Below are 15,862 nucleotides of genomic sequence, written 5' to 3' on the forward strand. Positions count from 1 at the left end.
TGTCTTTTCTCCTAAGTAACTCAGCCCCTGTAACTCCAGGATCTGAATCCTTCCACTAAAATTTAATCCTAATCCACCACTGAATTGTAAATGTTGGGTATTTTCCTATAGCAAAATGGTTCATTTTTTTATAGTTTCTAAGTTGTTATTTAGGTACAATTCAGCCTCAGCTTCCAAAATGAGGTACTTGCAGCAGAAAATGAGCAAGAAACAAAGGCATTAATATTATTTCAGCCCACTGAAATAATGAAAAGGTTTTTTTTGGAGAAGAGTTTGACTTTTGTTATTATTATATTAGGAAAAGTTTCTTGAGGTTTCCCTAAAAATGACCTCAGGTAGGACGAGATTTCCTTCAGAACAGAACCAGCAGCTTTTTAGGCTCCTTCTCAACTCCTGCTCATCAAAAATATTCCCTCTGTCGACACCCCTCAGCATCCCACTCTTGGATATAATTTTTTTTTTTCCAAAAGTATTTGGGACAACTACATATCCAACAGGGAGTAATGTCATTTAATGCCCATTTTAACTTTAGGCTAAATCCGTGTAGCCTTTTCTTTTCACATCACTTTCAGGCATCTGGGCCATGAGTGAATTTTTCATAGCTATGTAGGTTAAAACAATTCAATGAGGAAAAGCAGAAAAAAGCAGTCAAAAGAAGAAAAAAACCTAATTTTTCAGCAGATGTACACAGTAGGTCAAATGGCCTAAGGGAAATATTTAATTTAGGACTCAGACTATTTCTACCAAGTTTCCTAACCAAAAGTATTTTCATCAGGAGCACTACTCTTGATCTGGTTTCTGCTAATGATTTTCCCCATGGACCTTGCTCATAAAAACAGAAATTGCTTTATGAATCATAGAATCAGAGAAGTTGGAGAAGAAAATGATGGGTTAGGTCATCCTGCCCTTCTCCCTGACAGTGCAGCAGGATTTCTTTTCAGAAAAAAATAATTTAAAATAAACATTTATTCAGAAAAGGGGAATAAAAATGATCAGTTCAAAAGAGGTTTTAAAAATCCATAATGAAAGCAGGGGAGGAAGGGCCAGGTTTTTAAGTACCTTGGCTCTCTTATGAGCTGTGACAACTTGAGAAGTTTTCTCTGGGTAGGAAAAGACAGGAATCCAATGGGACAAAAAGGAAAATGTGAAATTCCCACCAATGGGAATTTATCACAATTTGGAGAGAAAATTTAGACGTGCTGCTGGCCAAAGAGCTGGACATCCCAGCAACCATGGATGATGGGATGTGCAGGAACAATGTCCACAGGCCTTTGTGCAGAGCAAAGGTGGCCCTGTGACAGTGGTATTGTCACCTGTTGTCACCTCCACACATCCCAGAGAGCCCAAAAAAGCCATAGAATCCCAGAAAGATTGGAAGAGCCCCTCAGGATCACCCAGTCCCACCTTCAGCACCACCAATCCAGGTCCCCAAGGGCCACACCCAGACTTCTCTGGGACAATTCCAGTGACAGTGACTCCATCACTTCCCTGGGCAGTTCATCCCCTGACCACTCTGGCAGGGAAAAATTGTTTCTAATCCTTAATCTGAACTTCCCCTGGCCCCTTGCACTTATTGGAATCCAGGCTGTGTGAGAACCATCAAAACCATGAAGGAAATGAATCAAAAAATTGTTGTTTTAGTTGGGTTTAGAAAATTAATCAAAAACTGTTGTTGGAGTTGGTTTTGGAGCTCAGCAGGTTTGTCTAGATCTCTGGAAGACAGCAGGATCTCATTTGGTTCCCATTGCTCCACAGATCTCTGGTGAACCAGGAGAAAACACATCTTGGCCTATTTGGAATTCTTTCAGTCCAGGTGATTGAGTGAGTCAAGGATCTGGGGGAATGTTCCCAAATATTGATTATTGAAAGGAAAACACTCAAATCCAGCAGTGTTTGTTTTGATTCCCATCCCAGTCCAAGAAGGCTGATATCCTTCTAAATCCCTTCAGGCCATGGCAAGCCTGGTTTGACAGGGCTCACCACAGTTCCAGCCAATCCATGTCTCCATCAAAGGAATTTAGGGAAAAAACACCACAGTGGTCATGGTTATGATTTGGAAATCTTGGTGAAAAGTAAAATTTGAGGACTTTGAAATGAAGGGAACAAAATAGAACAATTGGAAAAGCTGGGAGAGCTGGGGGTGTTGGGCCTGGGGAGGAGAGGGCTCCAGGGAGTGCTCAGAGGTTCTAAAAGGAAAGGAGGACTTTTTATGCAGGCAGAGAGTAACAGGAAAAGGGGAATGGTTTTAAAGAGATGGCAGGATTGGATGGGATTTGGGAAGAAACTCTTCCCTCAGGGTGTGGTGAGGCCCTGGCACAGGGTGCCCAGAGCAGCTGGGGCTGCCCCTGGATCCCTGGCAGTGCCCAAGGCCAGGCTGGACACTGGGGCTGGAGCAGCCTGGCACAGGGGAGTGCAGGCAAAGAGTGACAGGAAAATGGGAATGGTTTAAAGAGATGGCAGGGTTGGATGGGATTTGGGAAGAAACTCTTCCCTCAGGGTGAGGTGAGGCCTTGGGAGAGGCTGCCCAGAGCAGCTGGGGCTGCCCCTGGATCCCTGGCAGTGCCCAAGGCCAGGCTGGACACTGGGGCTGGAGCAGCCTGGGACAGTGGGAGGTGTCCCTGCCATGGCAGGGGTGGCACTGGTTGATCCCTAAACCCCTTCCCAGCCAAAACCATTCAGGGATTCCAGGATTCTCTGGCTGCTTTTCTGTTTAAACCTGTGATTCCTTCTCCCCTCAAAGCATTTTTCTCATCCTTTGCCTGATCCTCACACCAGGCAAACGTCGTGCCATGGCTGTTGTGGTTTTGGCACATCCCATTCATGGCCTGGTGCATTGTCCTGTGAACTTGGAAAAATCCTTTAGAGACCTGGATTTTACCTCAGCCCCTCTCCCTTTTGCAGTGCCAGGACCCAGGGAATGGCTTCCAGTGCCAGAGGGAAGGGATGGGATCTTGGAAATGAGGAATCTTTCCCTGGGAGGATGGGGATGCCCAGAGCAGCTGGGGCTGCCCCTGGATCCCTGGCAGTGCCCAAGGCCAGGCTGGACACTGGGGCTGGAGCAGCCTGGCACAGTGGAAGGTGTCCCTGCCATAGCAGGGGTGGGGCTGGACAAGATTTAATCCCCTCCACCCCAAACCATTCCATGATCCCACAATCCCTTTGTGCTGTGTCATGAGTGACTCAGCAATAAAAAAGCTGTGAATTCCTGCTGGGGGGAGCCAACCTTTCCTCATGAGGTGCCTCAAACCTCCTTCTCTCTGCAGTTCATTTCCCTAAAACAAGGGATATGAATTCCAAGGAAGCCTTTGCATGCATTTGGGTCGGGCAGATCCGAGCGCTGCTTCCGTGTGGATCCTATCTCCACTTCCTTCTTAAAATGCAGAATCTCATTAAATATTAACTCTTCTACCAACTGTAGGATTGATTTCCAACAGAAGCTTTGCCTGCAGGAGGATTTTGTTTCAAACAGATGCATATTCAAAGAACTAGAGTTTATTCATTGTCTGCAACCTGTGAGCATGCCCAGGTAATTGCATATGCAAATCTTAAATTTGCATATGTAAATATATATTTTTATGTGCACAGCTGCCTGGTTCACTGTGGATATTTTTCAGGGACCATTCAACCACAATTTAAATTAAAAAAACCCAAACAACAAACCAAAGAAATAAGAATAAATAAATAAGAAGCTTTACTCTGACAGAGTATTTGTTTTAAGGCCTGTCCTCAAATCGAAAAAATATGTCAGAATTTTCCACTAAAAACATGGATCATGATGCAACTCAGGTAAATGAAGGCTCCAGAAGAAAACCTGAGTTTTCTAAGCTATTTTAGCTGAAGGATGAAACATTTCTTTCCTGTAAGCAGCCCCAAGCTGTGAGTCTCGTTCCCTGGAGGGTGTTTGAGTCCTGCTGCTGTGTTCTCCCGGGACAATTCCACTTAAGCAACATCCAGAACTTCTGCCAAGAGTGTGGGAGGGGTGCGAGAAACTCATCCCAAACCTCAATTTACATTTTGATAACAATATGCAAATGCCCCTTTGGGGTGGTGACTGAGGCCAAGGATTGCTTCTGATGAGCAGAGGGATGGAGCAGCTCTGCTGGCAGCAAAGGCTGGCACAGCTGGCATTGTTCACCTGCACAGGAGAAGCTTTGGGCTGAGCTCAGGGTGGCCTTGCAGGGCCTGCAGGAGCCCCAGGAAAGCTGGAGAGAGACAATTTCCAGGGCATGCAGGGACAGCACCCAGGGAATGGCTCCCAGTGCCAGAGGGCAGGGCTGGGTGGGATCTGGCACAGGGTGCCCAGAGCAGCTGGGGCTGCCCCTGGATCCCTGGCAGTGCCCAAGGCCAGGCTGGACACTGGGGCTGGAGCAGCCTGGCACAGGGGAAGGTGTCCCTGCCATGGCAGGGGTGGGATGGGATGATCCCTAAACCCTTCCCAACCAAAACCATTCAGGGATTCCAGGATTCTCTGGCTGCTTTTCTGTTTAAACCTGTGATTCCTTCTCCCCTCAAAGCATTTTTCTCATCCTTTGCCTGATCCTCACACCAGGCAAACGTCGTGCCATGGCTGTTGTGGTTTTGGCACATCCCATTCATGGCCTGGTGCATTGTCCTGTGAACTTGGAAAAATCCTTTAGAGACCTGGATTTTACCTCAGCCCCTCTCCCTTTTGCAGTGCCAGGACCCAGGGAATGGCTTCCAGTGCCAGAGGGAAGGGATGGGATCTTGGAAATGAGGAATCTTTCCCTGGGAGGATGGGGATGCCCAGAGCAGCTGGGGCTGCCCCTGGATCCCTGGCAGTGCCCAAGGCCAGGCTGGACACTGGGGCTGGAGCAGCCTGGCACAGTGGAAGGTGTCCCTGCCATAGCAGGGGTGGGGCTGGACAAGATTTAATCCCCTCCACCCCAAACCATTCCATGATCCCACAATCCCTTTGTGCTGTGTCATGAGTGACTCAGCAATAAAAAAGCTGTGAATTCCTGCTGGGGGGAGCCAACCTTTCCTCATGAGGTGCCTCAAACCTCCTTCTCTCTGCAGTTCATTTCCCTAAAACAAGGGATATGAATTCCAAGGAAGCCTTTGCATGCATTTGGGTCGGGCAGATCCGAGCGCTGCTTCCGTGTGGATCCTATCTCCACTTCCTTCTTAAAATGCAGAATCTCATTAAATATTAACTCTTCTACCAACTGTAGGATTGATTTCCAACAGAAGCTTTGCCTGCAGGAGGATTTTGTTTCAAACAGATGCATATTCAAAGAACTAGAGTTTATTCATTGTCTGCAACCTGTGAGCATGCCCAGGTAATTGCATATGCAAATCTTAAATTTGCATATGTAAATATATATTTTTATGTGCACAGCTGCCTGGTTCACTGTGGATATTTTTCAGGGACCATTCAACCACAATTTAAATTAAAAAAACCCAAACAACAAACCAAAGAAATAAGAATAAATAAATAAGAAGCTTTACTCTGACAGAGTATTTGTTTTAAGGCCTGTCCTCAAATCGAAAAAATATGTCAGAATTTTCCACTAAAAACATGGATCATGATGCAACTCAGGTAAATGAAGGCTCCAGAAGAAAACCTGAGTTTTCTAAGCTATTTTAGCTGAAGGATGAAACATTTCTTTCCTGTAAGCAGCCCCAAGCTGTGAGTCTCGTTCCCTGGAGGGTGTTTGAGTCCTGCTGCTGTGTTCTCCCGGGACAATTCCACTTAAGCAACATCCAGAACTTCTGCCAAGAGTGTGGGAGGGGTGCGAGAAACTCATCCCAAACCTCAATTTACATTTTGATAACAATATGCAAATGCCCCTTTGGGGTGGTGACTGAGGCCAAGGATTGCTTCTGATGAGCAGAGGGATGGAGCAGCTCTGCTGGCAGCAAAGGCTGGCACAGCTGGCATTGTTCACCTGCACAGGAGAAGCTTTGGGCTGAGCTCAGGGTGGCCTTGCAGGGCCTGCAGGAGCCCCAGGAAAGCTGGAGAGAGACAATTTCCAGGGGATGCAGGGACAGCACACAGGGAATGGCTTCAAACTGAAGGAAGGCAGGGTTAAATGGGATCTTGGGAGTGAGGAATTGTTCCCTGGCAGGGTGGGCAGGTGCTGGGATGGAATTCCATCCCTGGATCCCTGGCAGTGCCCAAGGCCAGGTTGGACACTGGGGCTGGAGCAGCCTGGGACAGTGGAAGATGACTGAGGTGGAATGAAATGATCTTTAAGATCCCTTCCACCCCAAACCTTTCCCTAATTCTGTGATGTCTCCTTGCACATCTGCTCCACCCTCACTCCCATTTCAGCCAGAGAGAAACAACTGCCCTCAGCACCTGAACAAAATAACCCCCTTTGGGCAGGGCTTGGGCATTTTCTGGGAGCATCAAATCCTTCAGCTCCTCTTTGTGCATTATTATTTTTAAAAAGGGAAGAAAAAGAAGAAAAAAGGAAAGAAAGCATTTGCTGTCTGTGCAAATCAATGGCTTCTCCCAAGCTGTCCCACAGCTGAGGCTCAGGGAACTCCAGGAAGCAGCAAACCATAGCATTTATTCCTGTTTGCACGGTGGCTGAACCTGAAGGGTTTGATCAATGCCCTATTGGTTTTCAATGCTTTAAAATGCCCTTAACATTTGAAAAGCAAGAAATGATGTGCCAGGTACTGCTGCCCACCTTTTCCCAGCATCCCTTCAGTCAGCTCTTGGGTTTGGGCCAAGCCAGGCCTGGCTGGGTATTTCAGAAATGCAAGTCACTGGATCAGCTGGACACCAGTGAGAAAGAGCACTTCAGGAAGGCAGGATAAAACCCATTTGAAAGCTTAAAACACTCCCATTTCTCTACATGCTGCTGGATTTGGTGTGGATGGGGATGAGCCCCTCCATTAAATCAGTTTATCCCTCTGGGAATTCTCTCCTGAGCTCACTTACTTCGGGGTTCCCGAGGTCCATCCACTGTGATCTTGATGGCTCTGTGGTACGTGGCTACTTGGGGAGGATTTGTGAAGACTGTGATAGTCAGAGTGAAGCTTTTCCCTGCAATAGAAAAAAAGAAAATGTTACTGAGCAGAAAAAATCCCTGAGCAAGTGTTGAGAAAAGCAAACTCCTCGTTTCTGGTAGAGCTCGAACACCCTGCAAGGCACTGAAAGGTTTTATGGGGTGTAGAATGCTGGTGCTGGATTCATTCCCTCCGTGGCAAATGCTCAAAGCTTTCGGGGAAACAAAATTAATTTATATTTAAATCATCTACACTCTGTTTGTAAAAAAACAGGCGGTTACCCCTAAGAGTCAGGGTTTATCTGATATTCCTGACTCTGGTGTGTTACCTGGGCTTTCTAAAGGGAGTTCATCCAGGGAGGTTGGGAAATCGTGGCTGACTCTTCCAAAACTGCCACGGGAATCTGAGCAGCAGCACTTTTGAAACCAAGAGAAGTGGGTGCTCAGATCCCCCAGGCAGGCTGTAAAATCCCACACTCCGTGGCTGAGGCCAGCAGGAGATCAATTCCATCTTGTGGAGCAAAGCCCTCTGAAAAACAGCTGCTACTGCAATGCCAAGAAAGAAGGGAATGGAAAAAACAAAAAATAAAAATCCCTACAGCTCGTCCACAGAGAATTAAAACATTTTATGAAGCCACAGCAGAGGACAGGGCTCAGTTTCTCTATTATTCAGCAAGAAAATTGTCAAGGCCTTTTCCAAGTTCTTCTGTGCACAGCATGGCTCCGTTTTGGGAAAAGTTCTGCTACCCTGTTGGAGCCCTGGCTGCTGAGAATTTGAGACTTTCTGTGCTGCCAGGCACTGATCCCCAACAGAGCACTGCACTGACCTGAGGCCCTGGAGAAGCTTCCAAAATGGAATGAGAAGTGGGATTGTGGGTGTGCAGTTTGAATAGAAGTGTGTGATATCACAGGGTGGGAAACTCAGAGTTTAAGGGTTTAGAATGCAGTAATAGATATAAAGCAAGATGGAGGGTTTAGGGTAAAGGCTTCTCCTTCTTCACCTTCTTCTCCATGGGTTTGGGTGGTTTTGTGTCATTTGATAAAAAAGTCCCCATTGCGGGCATGGGTGGTTGGGTATTGGGTTAAAAATGAAAATAATTTAGGTGTCATTTCTTAATTGGACAGTTTATAATTATTATTTTTACAAGTCTCAAAAGGCCTTGTAGAGAGAGAGACAGGGCTCCATTTTTAGTTTGTTAGACTGAAGTGCAGAGCTCAGGGTTTGTGAGACTGTAACAGAGACAAAAACTGACAAACATCTGAGTCCCAACAAGAAATACCCTCTCACACATTTAATCCCAACCTTGGCAAAAAAAAGAAGACAAAACTCAACACCACCCCTGCATTTACTCCTGGAATTTGTGAAGGAGCAGAAATAACATTCTGCATCTTTGAGAAGACCTCAGCTGATGGTGCTGGCCTTGGCAGCAGTAAAACATTGCCTGGCAGCAGCTCCAGCATGGTTCTCTCATCTTCAGGGGACTCAGGGCTGGCAGGGATTTCTGGGACCAGCCAGAGACAAGGGGACATCACCCCGAGAGGGGAACCAGGAATTGCTGTGAGGAAATCGAGGTTCTTCCTCCCTCGCCCTCATTTCACCCCCTGGCTCCCCAGTGAGGAATTTCTATCCTTACACACATCTTTATTGTTTGCTTCATTTAGCTCTATAAATATGGCTAAATTTCAGTAGGAATGTAAAAATTCAATAGAAATAGCTCTATAAATAAGGCCAAATTTCAATAGAAATATCAATAGAAATTTCTATGTAAATAAGATATTAAATAGAAATGTAAAAATGAAATAGAAATAGCTCTACAAATTAGGCCAAATTTCTATAGAGATTTCAATACAAATGTAAACATTACATAGAAATAGCTGTATAAATAAGGCTAAATTTTAATAGGAATTTCAATAGAAATGGAAAAATTAAATAGAAATAACTATAAATTAGGCCAAATTTCAACAGACATTTCAACGGAAATGTAAAAATTAAATAGGAATAGCTTTATTTAAAAGGCTGTATTTCGATAGACATTTCAATAAAAATTTTAATAGAAATTTCAGTAGAAAGGTAAATAGAATGTTAAATAGAATATTAAATGCAAATATAAAAATTAAATAGAAATGGCTCTATAAATAAGGCTAATTTTAAACAGAAATTTCAATAGAAATGTAAATAGGATATTAAATAGAAATGTGAAAATGAAATAGAGATAGCTCTATAAATGAGGTTACATTTCAATAGAAATTTCAATAGAAAATTAAACAGAAATGTAAAATGGACAGGGATCTTCCTCCTTTCCAAAATATAATTCCCTGTATCACTAAATACAATACCTACACCACTAAAACAGAGTGAGAATGTAAAAACAGACTTTTTTTTTTTTTTTTTTTTTTTTTTTACTGGACTAATCTGCAGTATTTCCATCTGACTTCCAGTTTAGGGTTTGACACCTGCTGCTCTGCTAGAACACATAATCAGTTTATTTAGTCAGAAGGTTCTGGAGAAGTTTCTATATAGAAAATAAATGCAGGGAAAACCCCAACAATAGTGAAATGTAGTAAAATGTGGCCATAATTCCAGTCTCTAAAACCAGAATAAAGAAGAAGAGTTGCCACAGGGATCATCCAGTCCAGCTCTCAAGTGAAGGGCCTGGACAGGGATCTTCCTTCTTTCCAAAATCCATCTCAGATGGGTTCTGAGTTATCCCCACATTTATAGGGTTGCTCAGGAGGTCCCTTGAGGCTGGGCAAAACTGGGAGAACTTCAGAGGAAGAACAAAGGATGAAGTTCAAGAGGGAACAGCCTCAGGCTGGGCCAGGGCAGGCTCAGCTGGGCCAGCAGCAGGAATTTGCCCATGGAAAGGGTGCTCAGGCCTTGGCAGGGGCTGCCCAGGGAGCTTTGCAGTGCCCATCCCTGCAGGTGTCCCCTGCAGGTGGCACTGAGTGCTCTGGGCTGGGGACAAGGTGCCCATGGGGCACAGCTGGCACTGCCTGGGCTGGGAGGGCTCTGCTAGCCTCAGGAATTCTGGAATTCTCTGATATTGTCCCTTCAACCCAGTCCTCTCCATGATTCCATTACCAACCTCCAAGACCATAGTCTCTGCCTGTGCCATGCACTGCAATACAGGAATTTGGAGCCCCATTCCAGGTCCATCCCCCTCCAGGGGCTGGAGCAGAGCCAGCTCCCCTCAGCAGGATCCCAGTGGTCCCCAGGACCGCCCTGCAGAGCTCTAGAGGGAGCAAGAGGCTGGTGAGCTGCTGCCCTGGGAATGTCTGGGAGGAACCCAGGGGGAGAACATGAATCCTGGGTGACACCACGGTCACATGAAGCTCCTGTGTCCTGCCTGAGTCACCCCTGAGCGCTGTCACCATCAGCTGGGGCTGCAGGGGGAGGAACACTTCTAATAAAAGGGGCTGCATGGGCAGAGGAAACAGGGAGTGAGAACTGTTGGGAAAAGAGATGGAATCTCTAATTAATGTCTAAGATCTCCAATCTGCAGATATACCTCCAGCCCATGTCACACTCTAAAATCATCTCAAATCTGCAGATATACCTCCAGCCCATGTCACACCCCCACACAGGCTCAATCAAGTCTGTTCTGGAAATAAATAGTTTAAAAAAACCAAAATCAGCTCCATCTTCTTCTTTATTCTGGTCTTGTACACTGGAATTATGGCCAGGTTTTGCTGCATTGTTGTTGGGGTTTTTCCTGCATTTCTTTTCTATATAGAAACCTCTCCAGAGCCTTCTAAAGAAATGAATTCTGTGTTCTACCAGAGCAATTGACAAAAGAAACCCCAAACTGGAAGCAAGGTGGCAATACTGCAGATTAGTCCAGTAAATAAAGTCTATTTTTAAATTCTCTCTCTGTTTCAGTGGTCTAGGTGTTGTATTTAGTGATACAGGAACTATATTTTGGAAAGAAGGAAGATCCCTGTCCAGTACCTAAATCCCTGTCCTTGAAACTCTCAATTAATTTTGACCCTTTGAAAAAGCCACTGAATCCATGGATAAAGGGTTATCCCAGTGGGAACAGAAAAAATGGAGAGAAACTTCCAGAAATTTGGCTGTGGAGGAGGGAGAAAAAGGCAAAGAAATGAGGTTGGTGTCATCACTGCCTTTTACTTTGGGCTTTGTTCTAATAAACCTTTGTGCCATTAAATTTTGTTTGGTTGTTTGGGTTTTTTTCTTTTTCTTTTTAAAAAATCGTTACAGTAAATTATTAAAGAAAAAGAAGGGGAAAAAAAAGAAGGAAAGCAGCCAAGAATGTCTGTGCTGACAAGGACAAAAGACATAGGTGGAAAACTATGAAATGTAAGGCCCAAATGCAACTCAAATGACATTACAGACATTTCTATTCTGTTAAGGAGAGAATTCCAGGTTCTAGGAAGAAACAGGATGATTTTATTTTGGAGGTTTTTTATCAATTTTCTACCTTTTAGCCCCCTTGTGCCAGTATTAAACCACACTAAATGATCAATTTCCCCCATTTTTCTGTCTCCTCACAGCATCTCCCTGGCTGTCTGCCAAAGCCAGGAGCTCTCCTGCATTGAAACATCTCCAGGATGCCATCCACACATTCCATACCCATTCCCAAACCTCACCTCCCAGACACTGGGGCAAATTTTTTTGCTGGTTCTTATCTCTGAGCCCTCCAAATCAGATCAATAAGTTGAGAAGGGCTGAAATCACTTGACCGTTCATGAATTTACAGCTGCTCATCCTGGGAGTAAAAGGTTTTTCGCAGGTGTTCAAAGCCTGAACAAGGCAAAATTCTGTGCTCAGGTGGTGGCTTTTTTCTCCAGCCACCAGTGATGGTTTGGCACAGAATAAAACTTTGCCTCTGATGTTTGATCTGGTGCTGTTTCATCAAAAGAAAATAAAAAACCAAACCTAACAAAACTGCAGCTGGAGCAAGAGGCATAAAAAAGAAAAAAAAAAAAAAGAACATGATTTGTTTACCAGCAGCACCACAGATGCCACTGGATTTAAATATGAAATAAAGCTGTTATTCACCTCAGCTGCAGAGGATTTGTAAATTGTCACCACCACAGACCAACGGTCCAAACACCCAAATGAGGGTGGTGGCCCAAAAAAATGCACCAGGGAGAACTTAGAGCCTTTTCCAGGGCCTAAAGGAGCTCCAAAACAGCTGGAGGGGGACTTGGGACAAGGGATGGAGGGGCAGGAGTGCTTTAGGATGGAGGAGGGCAGGGTTGGATGGGATTTTGGGGAGGAATTCCTCCCTGTGGGAGTGGGGCACAGAAAAGCTGTGGCTGTCCCATCCCTGGCAGTGCCCAAGGCCAGCCTGGAGCACCCTGGGACAGAGGAATCACCCTGCCCATGGCACTGGGTGATTTTGAAGGTCCTTCCCAACCCAACCCATTCCATGACTCCAAGAGCTGCCCGTGTGAATCATTCACAGGGAGCTGTTTGTGTATTTTTATGGGTTTTTTTCAGGTTTAAGCACGTGTCAAACTGGAAATTTGGGAAATACACCCTCTTCCCTGCTGCCAAAGCAGGATAAAGCTGACCTTGGGAGCATTTCTCACTCCAGGAAGTTCTCTCAGTGTTTACACAGCACCTCCTTACCCAGAGGAATTCTCCAGCGCTCTAAATCAATAAATGTTTTGTTCTGGATTTCTACAGGGCCAAGAGGGGTCCTGCTGCAAACTGGAAACCCCAGGAATATTGCAGTTTTGTCACAATAAAGGTGGAAAAACAGCTCATCCTTGCAGGAACATAGCTGGTCCTGGATGTTCCCTTTTCCTTTCTTTCCCAGCTCCCAAAACCTGATTTTTTCTCCCCAGTACTTGTGGGAAAGCAGTTTATTCCTACAGAGACACAGCTGGTTGTGGCTTTTCCCTTTTCCTTTTCTTCCCAGCTCCCAAATCCTGATTATTTTCATGAAAAATGTGGAAAAGTGGCTTGTTCCTGTAGGGACATGGCTGGTCCTCAATTTTCCTCTTCCTTTTCCTTCCCAGCTCCCAAATCCTGATTTTTTTTTTTACAATATTTTTGGGAAAGTAGCTCATTCCTGCATGAACATGGCTTTTTGATTTCCTTTCCTCCACAGCTCCCAAATCCTGGTTTTTTTTGGTTTTTTTTACAATATTTTTGGAAAAGCAGCTCATTCCTGCAGGGACATGGTTAGTCCTGGCTTTTCCCTTTTTCTTTCCTCTCCAACTCCCAAATTCTGATTTTTTCCCCACAATAAAGCTGGAAAAACAGGGACATAGCTGATGCTGGATCTTCCCCTTCCTTGTCCTTCCCAGCTCCCAAATCCTGATTTTTTTTTTTACAATATTTTTGGGAAAGTAGCTCATTCCTGCATGAACATGGCTTTTTGATTTCCTTTCCTCCACAGCTCCCAAATCCTGGTTTTTTTTGGTTTTTTTTACAATATTTTTGGAAAAGCAGCTCATTCCTGCAGGGACATGGTTAGTCCTGGCTTTTCCCTTTTTCTTTCCTCTCCAACTCCCAAATCCTGATTTTTTTATTTTTTAATTTTTTTTTCATAATAAAGGTGGGAAAGCAGCTCATTCTTACAAGGACACAGTTGATCCTGGGTTTTGTCTTTTCCTTTCCTTCCCAGCTCCCAAATCCTGATTTTTTTTATGCAAAATGGTTGAAAAGGCAGGTCATTCCTGCAGGGACATGGCTGGTCCTGGCTTTTCCCTTTTCCTTTCCTCTCCAACTCCCAAATCCTGTTTTTTTTTCCCACAATAAAGCTGGAAAAGTGGCTCATTCTTGCAGAAACATGGCTGGTGCTGGCTTTTCCCCTTCCCTTTCCTCCCCAGCTCCCTGCAGCACCCCACACATGCCCTTCACACTCTTTTCCTCCCTTTCTCCACATTTTTTTTCCTGGCCAACAATTCCAATTCTGGCCTGGAAAGCAGCAGAGCTGCTGTGGCATTCCCAGAAGGTTTTGTCTTGGGCTGGAATCCGTTCAATTCTTTTGGTGAAATCGAAATAACAGTGCTCAGCCAAAATGCACCAATTATTTTGGCACTTTTAACCTCAGGCAACACAGGAATTACATTGAGCAACCCAAATTACATCACTGAAATCAAGTAATAGAGACATTGTCAGGCTCAGCAGGCGCTCAGATTGAATTTGAATTTATCTGGGGGATAAGGGAAGTCCCTGTCACTCTTGGGGAGATTTTCCCTCATCATTTGCTTCTTTCAGAAGTCAAAAATATCATCCTGAGCTGCAGACATAAAATACTGACCCAGGAAGATTTGAGAGCTGCTGCTCGTGGTGTTATTTTCCATTTGTTTGTTATTTCCATTATTTGTTTGTTATTATTTTTAATTATTTGTTATAGTTCCACTGTTTATTTCCATTATTTTCTGGCTGTTCAAGTCAATATAACCCAGCCCATGAGTTTTGCTGCTACCTGGGATTTCATTTCCTTGGAGGAGAGGTGAAAAGGCTCCCCAAAAATGCCTGGGAGGAGTCTGAGGTAGATGCAGGTGCCATGGAAAGAGAAAAATCAGCATGGCCAGGAGCCTGGTGCTGCTACCTGGGCCAGCAAGTGCCTGAATCAAGGGATGAAAAGACTCTGGGGGATCCTCAGAAGAGTTTTAAGGATCCCAGGATAGCAAAAATGCACAAATATCTTGGGAAGCTCCCCTGGAGGAGTCTGGGGCTGCCCCCTGAAATCCCAGCTGCCTCAAGGAGGTGGCAGGGAGGTTCTAAAATCACTTTTCCCCTCTTCTCTTGTGCTGCAGTGGTACCAACATTCCAATCCCTTCCCTCAGAGAAAGGATGGGATGAGCACCCAGCATGCCAAAACGTGTCAGTGCCAATTTCAAACCACATTTCTGCCTCAGTGCTGCTTTTTTATCCCTCCCTGGAGCAGGCAACACCTTCAGCATTTCCCCTGGAGCCCTCAGAAGCCTCTCCCTGGCACAGCAGGCTGGGAAACCTTGCAAGGCTGGCACTGAGCTCACTAAAACAGCCACTGTTTTTCTGTCTGTGAGGGTTTGTTTTTTTTGGGGGAGGGGGGAGAGATGTTTACACTCCAATTTGATAATTTGTGTGCAGCCAGTTTCACTTCTGTGCTGCTGAGGGGTTTCACTTCCCCGGGCTGTGGGCTGGGGTGGTGACACCATGCTGGGCTGCTCCCTGCCCTGCCACCCTGGCACATGTGGAAAAGGGCATCTCATGGCACTTCTTTCCTCCAGCAGCTTGGATTTGATGGGAATTCCTTGGAAAAGTTCACGTATTTCATGTAAAACAGGAGTTTTACAACTGGATTCCTGCTCTCCCTCTCTCAGGCTGCTGCTTCTGCCACCTTGCTGTGATTTTCCTGTCAATGTCCTCGAGCAGAGAGGCCACAAAAGCTCAATTTGTGTTTAGAGAATGCAAATATGTGTCAGTTGAGTTGTATGGGTAGGAAATGTCGTGGCCATTGACCACGGAGGAGCTGAAGTAGGAAAATACCTGAGAATCTGGGAGAGGTTGGATATAAAAGAGGCCGTAAAAAGGAGGAGGTCTCTGAAGGCAGGGTGTCCTACAACAGAATCCCAGAATGGTTTGGGTTGGAGGAACCTTAAAAATTATCTCATCCCACCCCTGCCATGGCAGGAACACCTCCCACTGTGCCAGACTGCTCCAGCCCCAGTGTCCAGCCTGGCCTTGGGCACTGCCAGGGATCCAGGGGCAGCCCCAGCTGCTCTGGCAATTCCATCCCAGCCCCTGCCCACCCTGCCAGGGAGGAAATTGTTCCTAATATCCAATCTGAACCTGTAATTTTTTTCCATTTGAAGCCATTCCCTGTGTGCTGTCCCTGCATGCCCTGGAAATTGTCTCTCTCCAGCTTTCCTGGGGCTCCTGCAGGCCCTGCAAGGCCACCCTGAGCTCAGCCCAA

General features: G+C 45.4%; 1 protein-coding gene across 2 annotated transcripts in view; it reads right to left on the reverse strand.

Annotated features, from left to right (window-relative positions):
• RUNX1 (RUNX family transcription factor 1) overlaps nucleotides 1–15,862 on the reverse strand; it is a 171,614-nt gene that overhangs the window by 50,798 nt on the left and 104,954 nt on the right. For both annotated transcript variants that reach the window (XM_039710048.1, XM_039710047.1), the window contains exon 5: nucleotides 6,914–7,018. In XM_039710048.1, coding sequence (XP_039565982.1) covers nucleotides 6,914–7,018 — 105 coding nt within the window. The remainder of the gene's footprint in view (nucleotides 1–6,913; nucleotides 7,019–15,862) is intronic.

This window comes from Passer montanus, unplaced genomic scaffold (assembly GCF_014805655.1).
Source record: "Passer montanus isolate IOZ18808 unplaced genomic scaffold, ASM1480565v1 scaffold220, whole genome shotgun sequence".
NCBI lineage: Eukaryota > Metazoa > Chordata > Aves > Passeriformes > Passeridae > Passer > Passer montanus.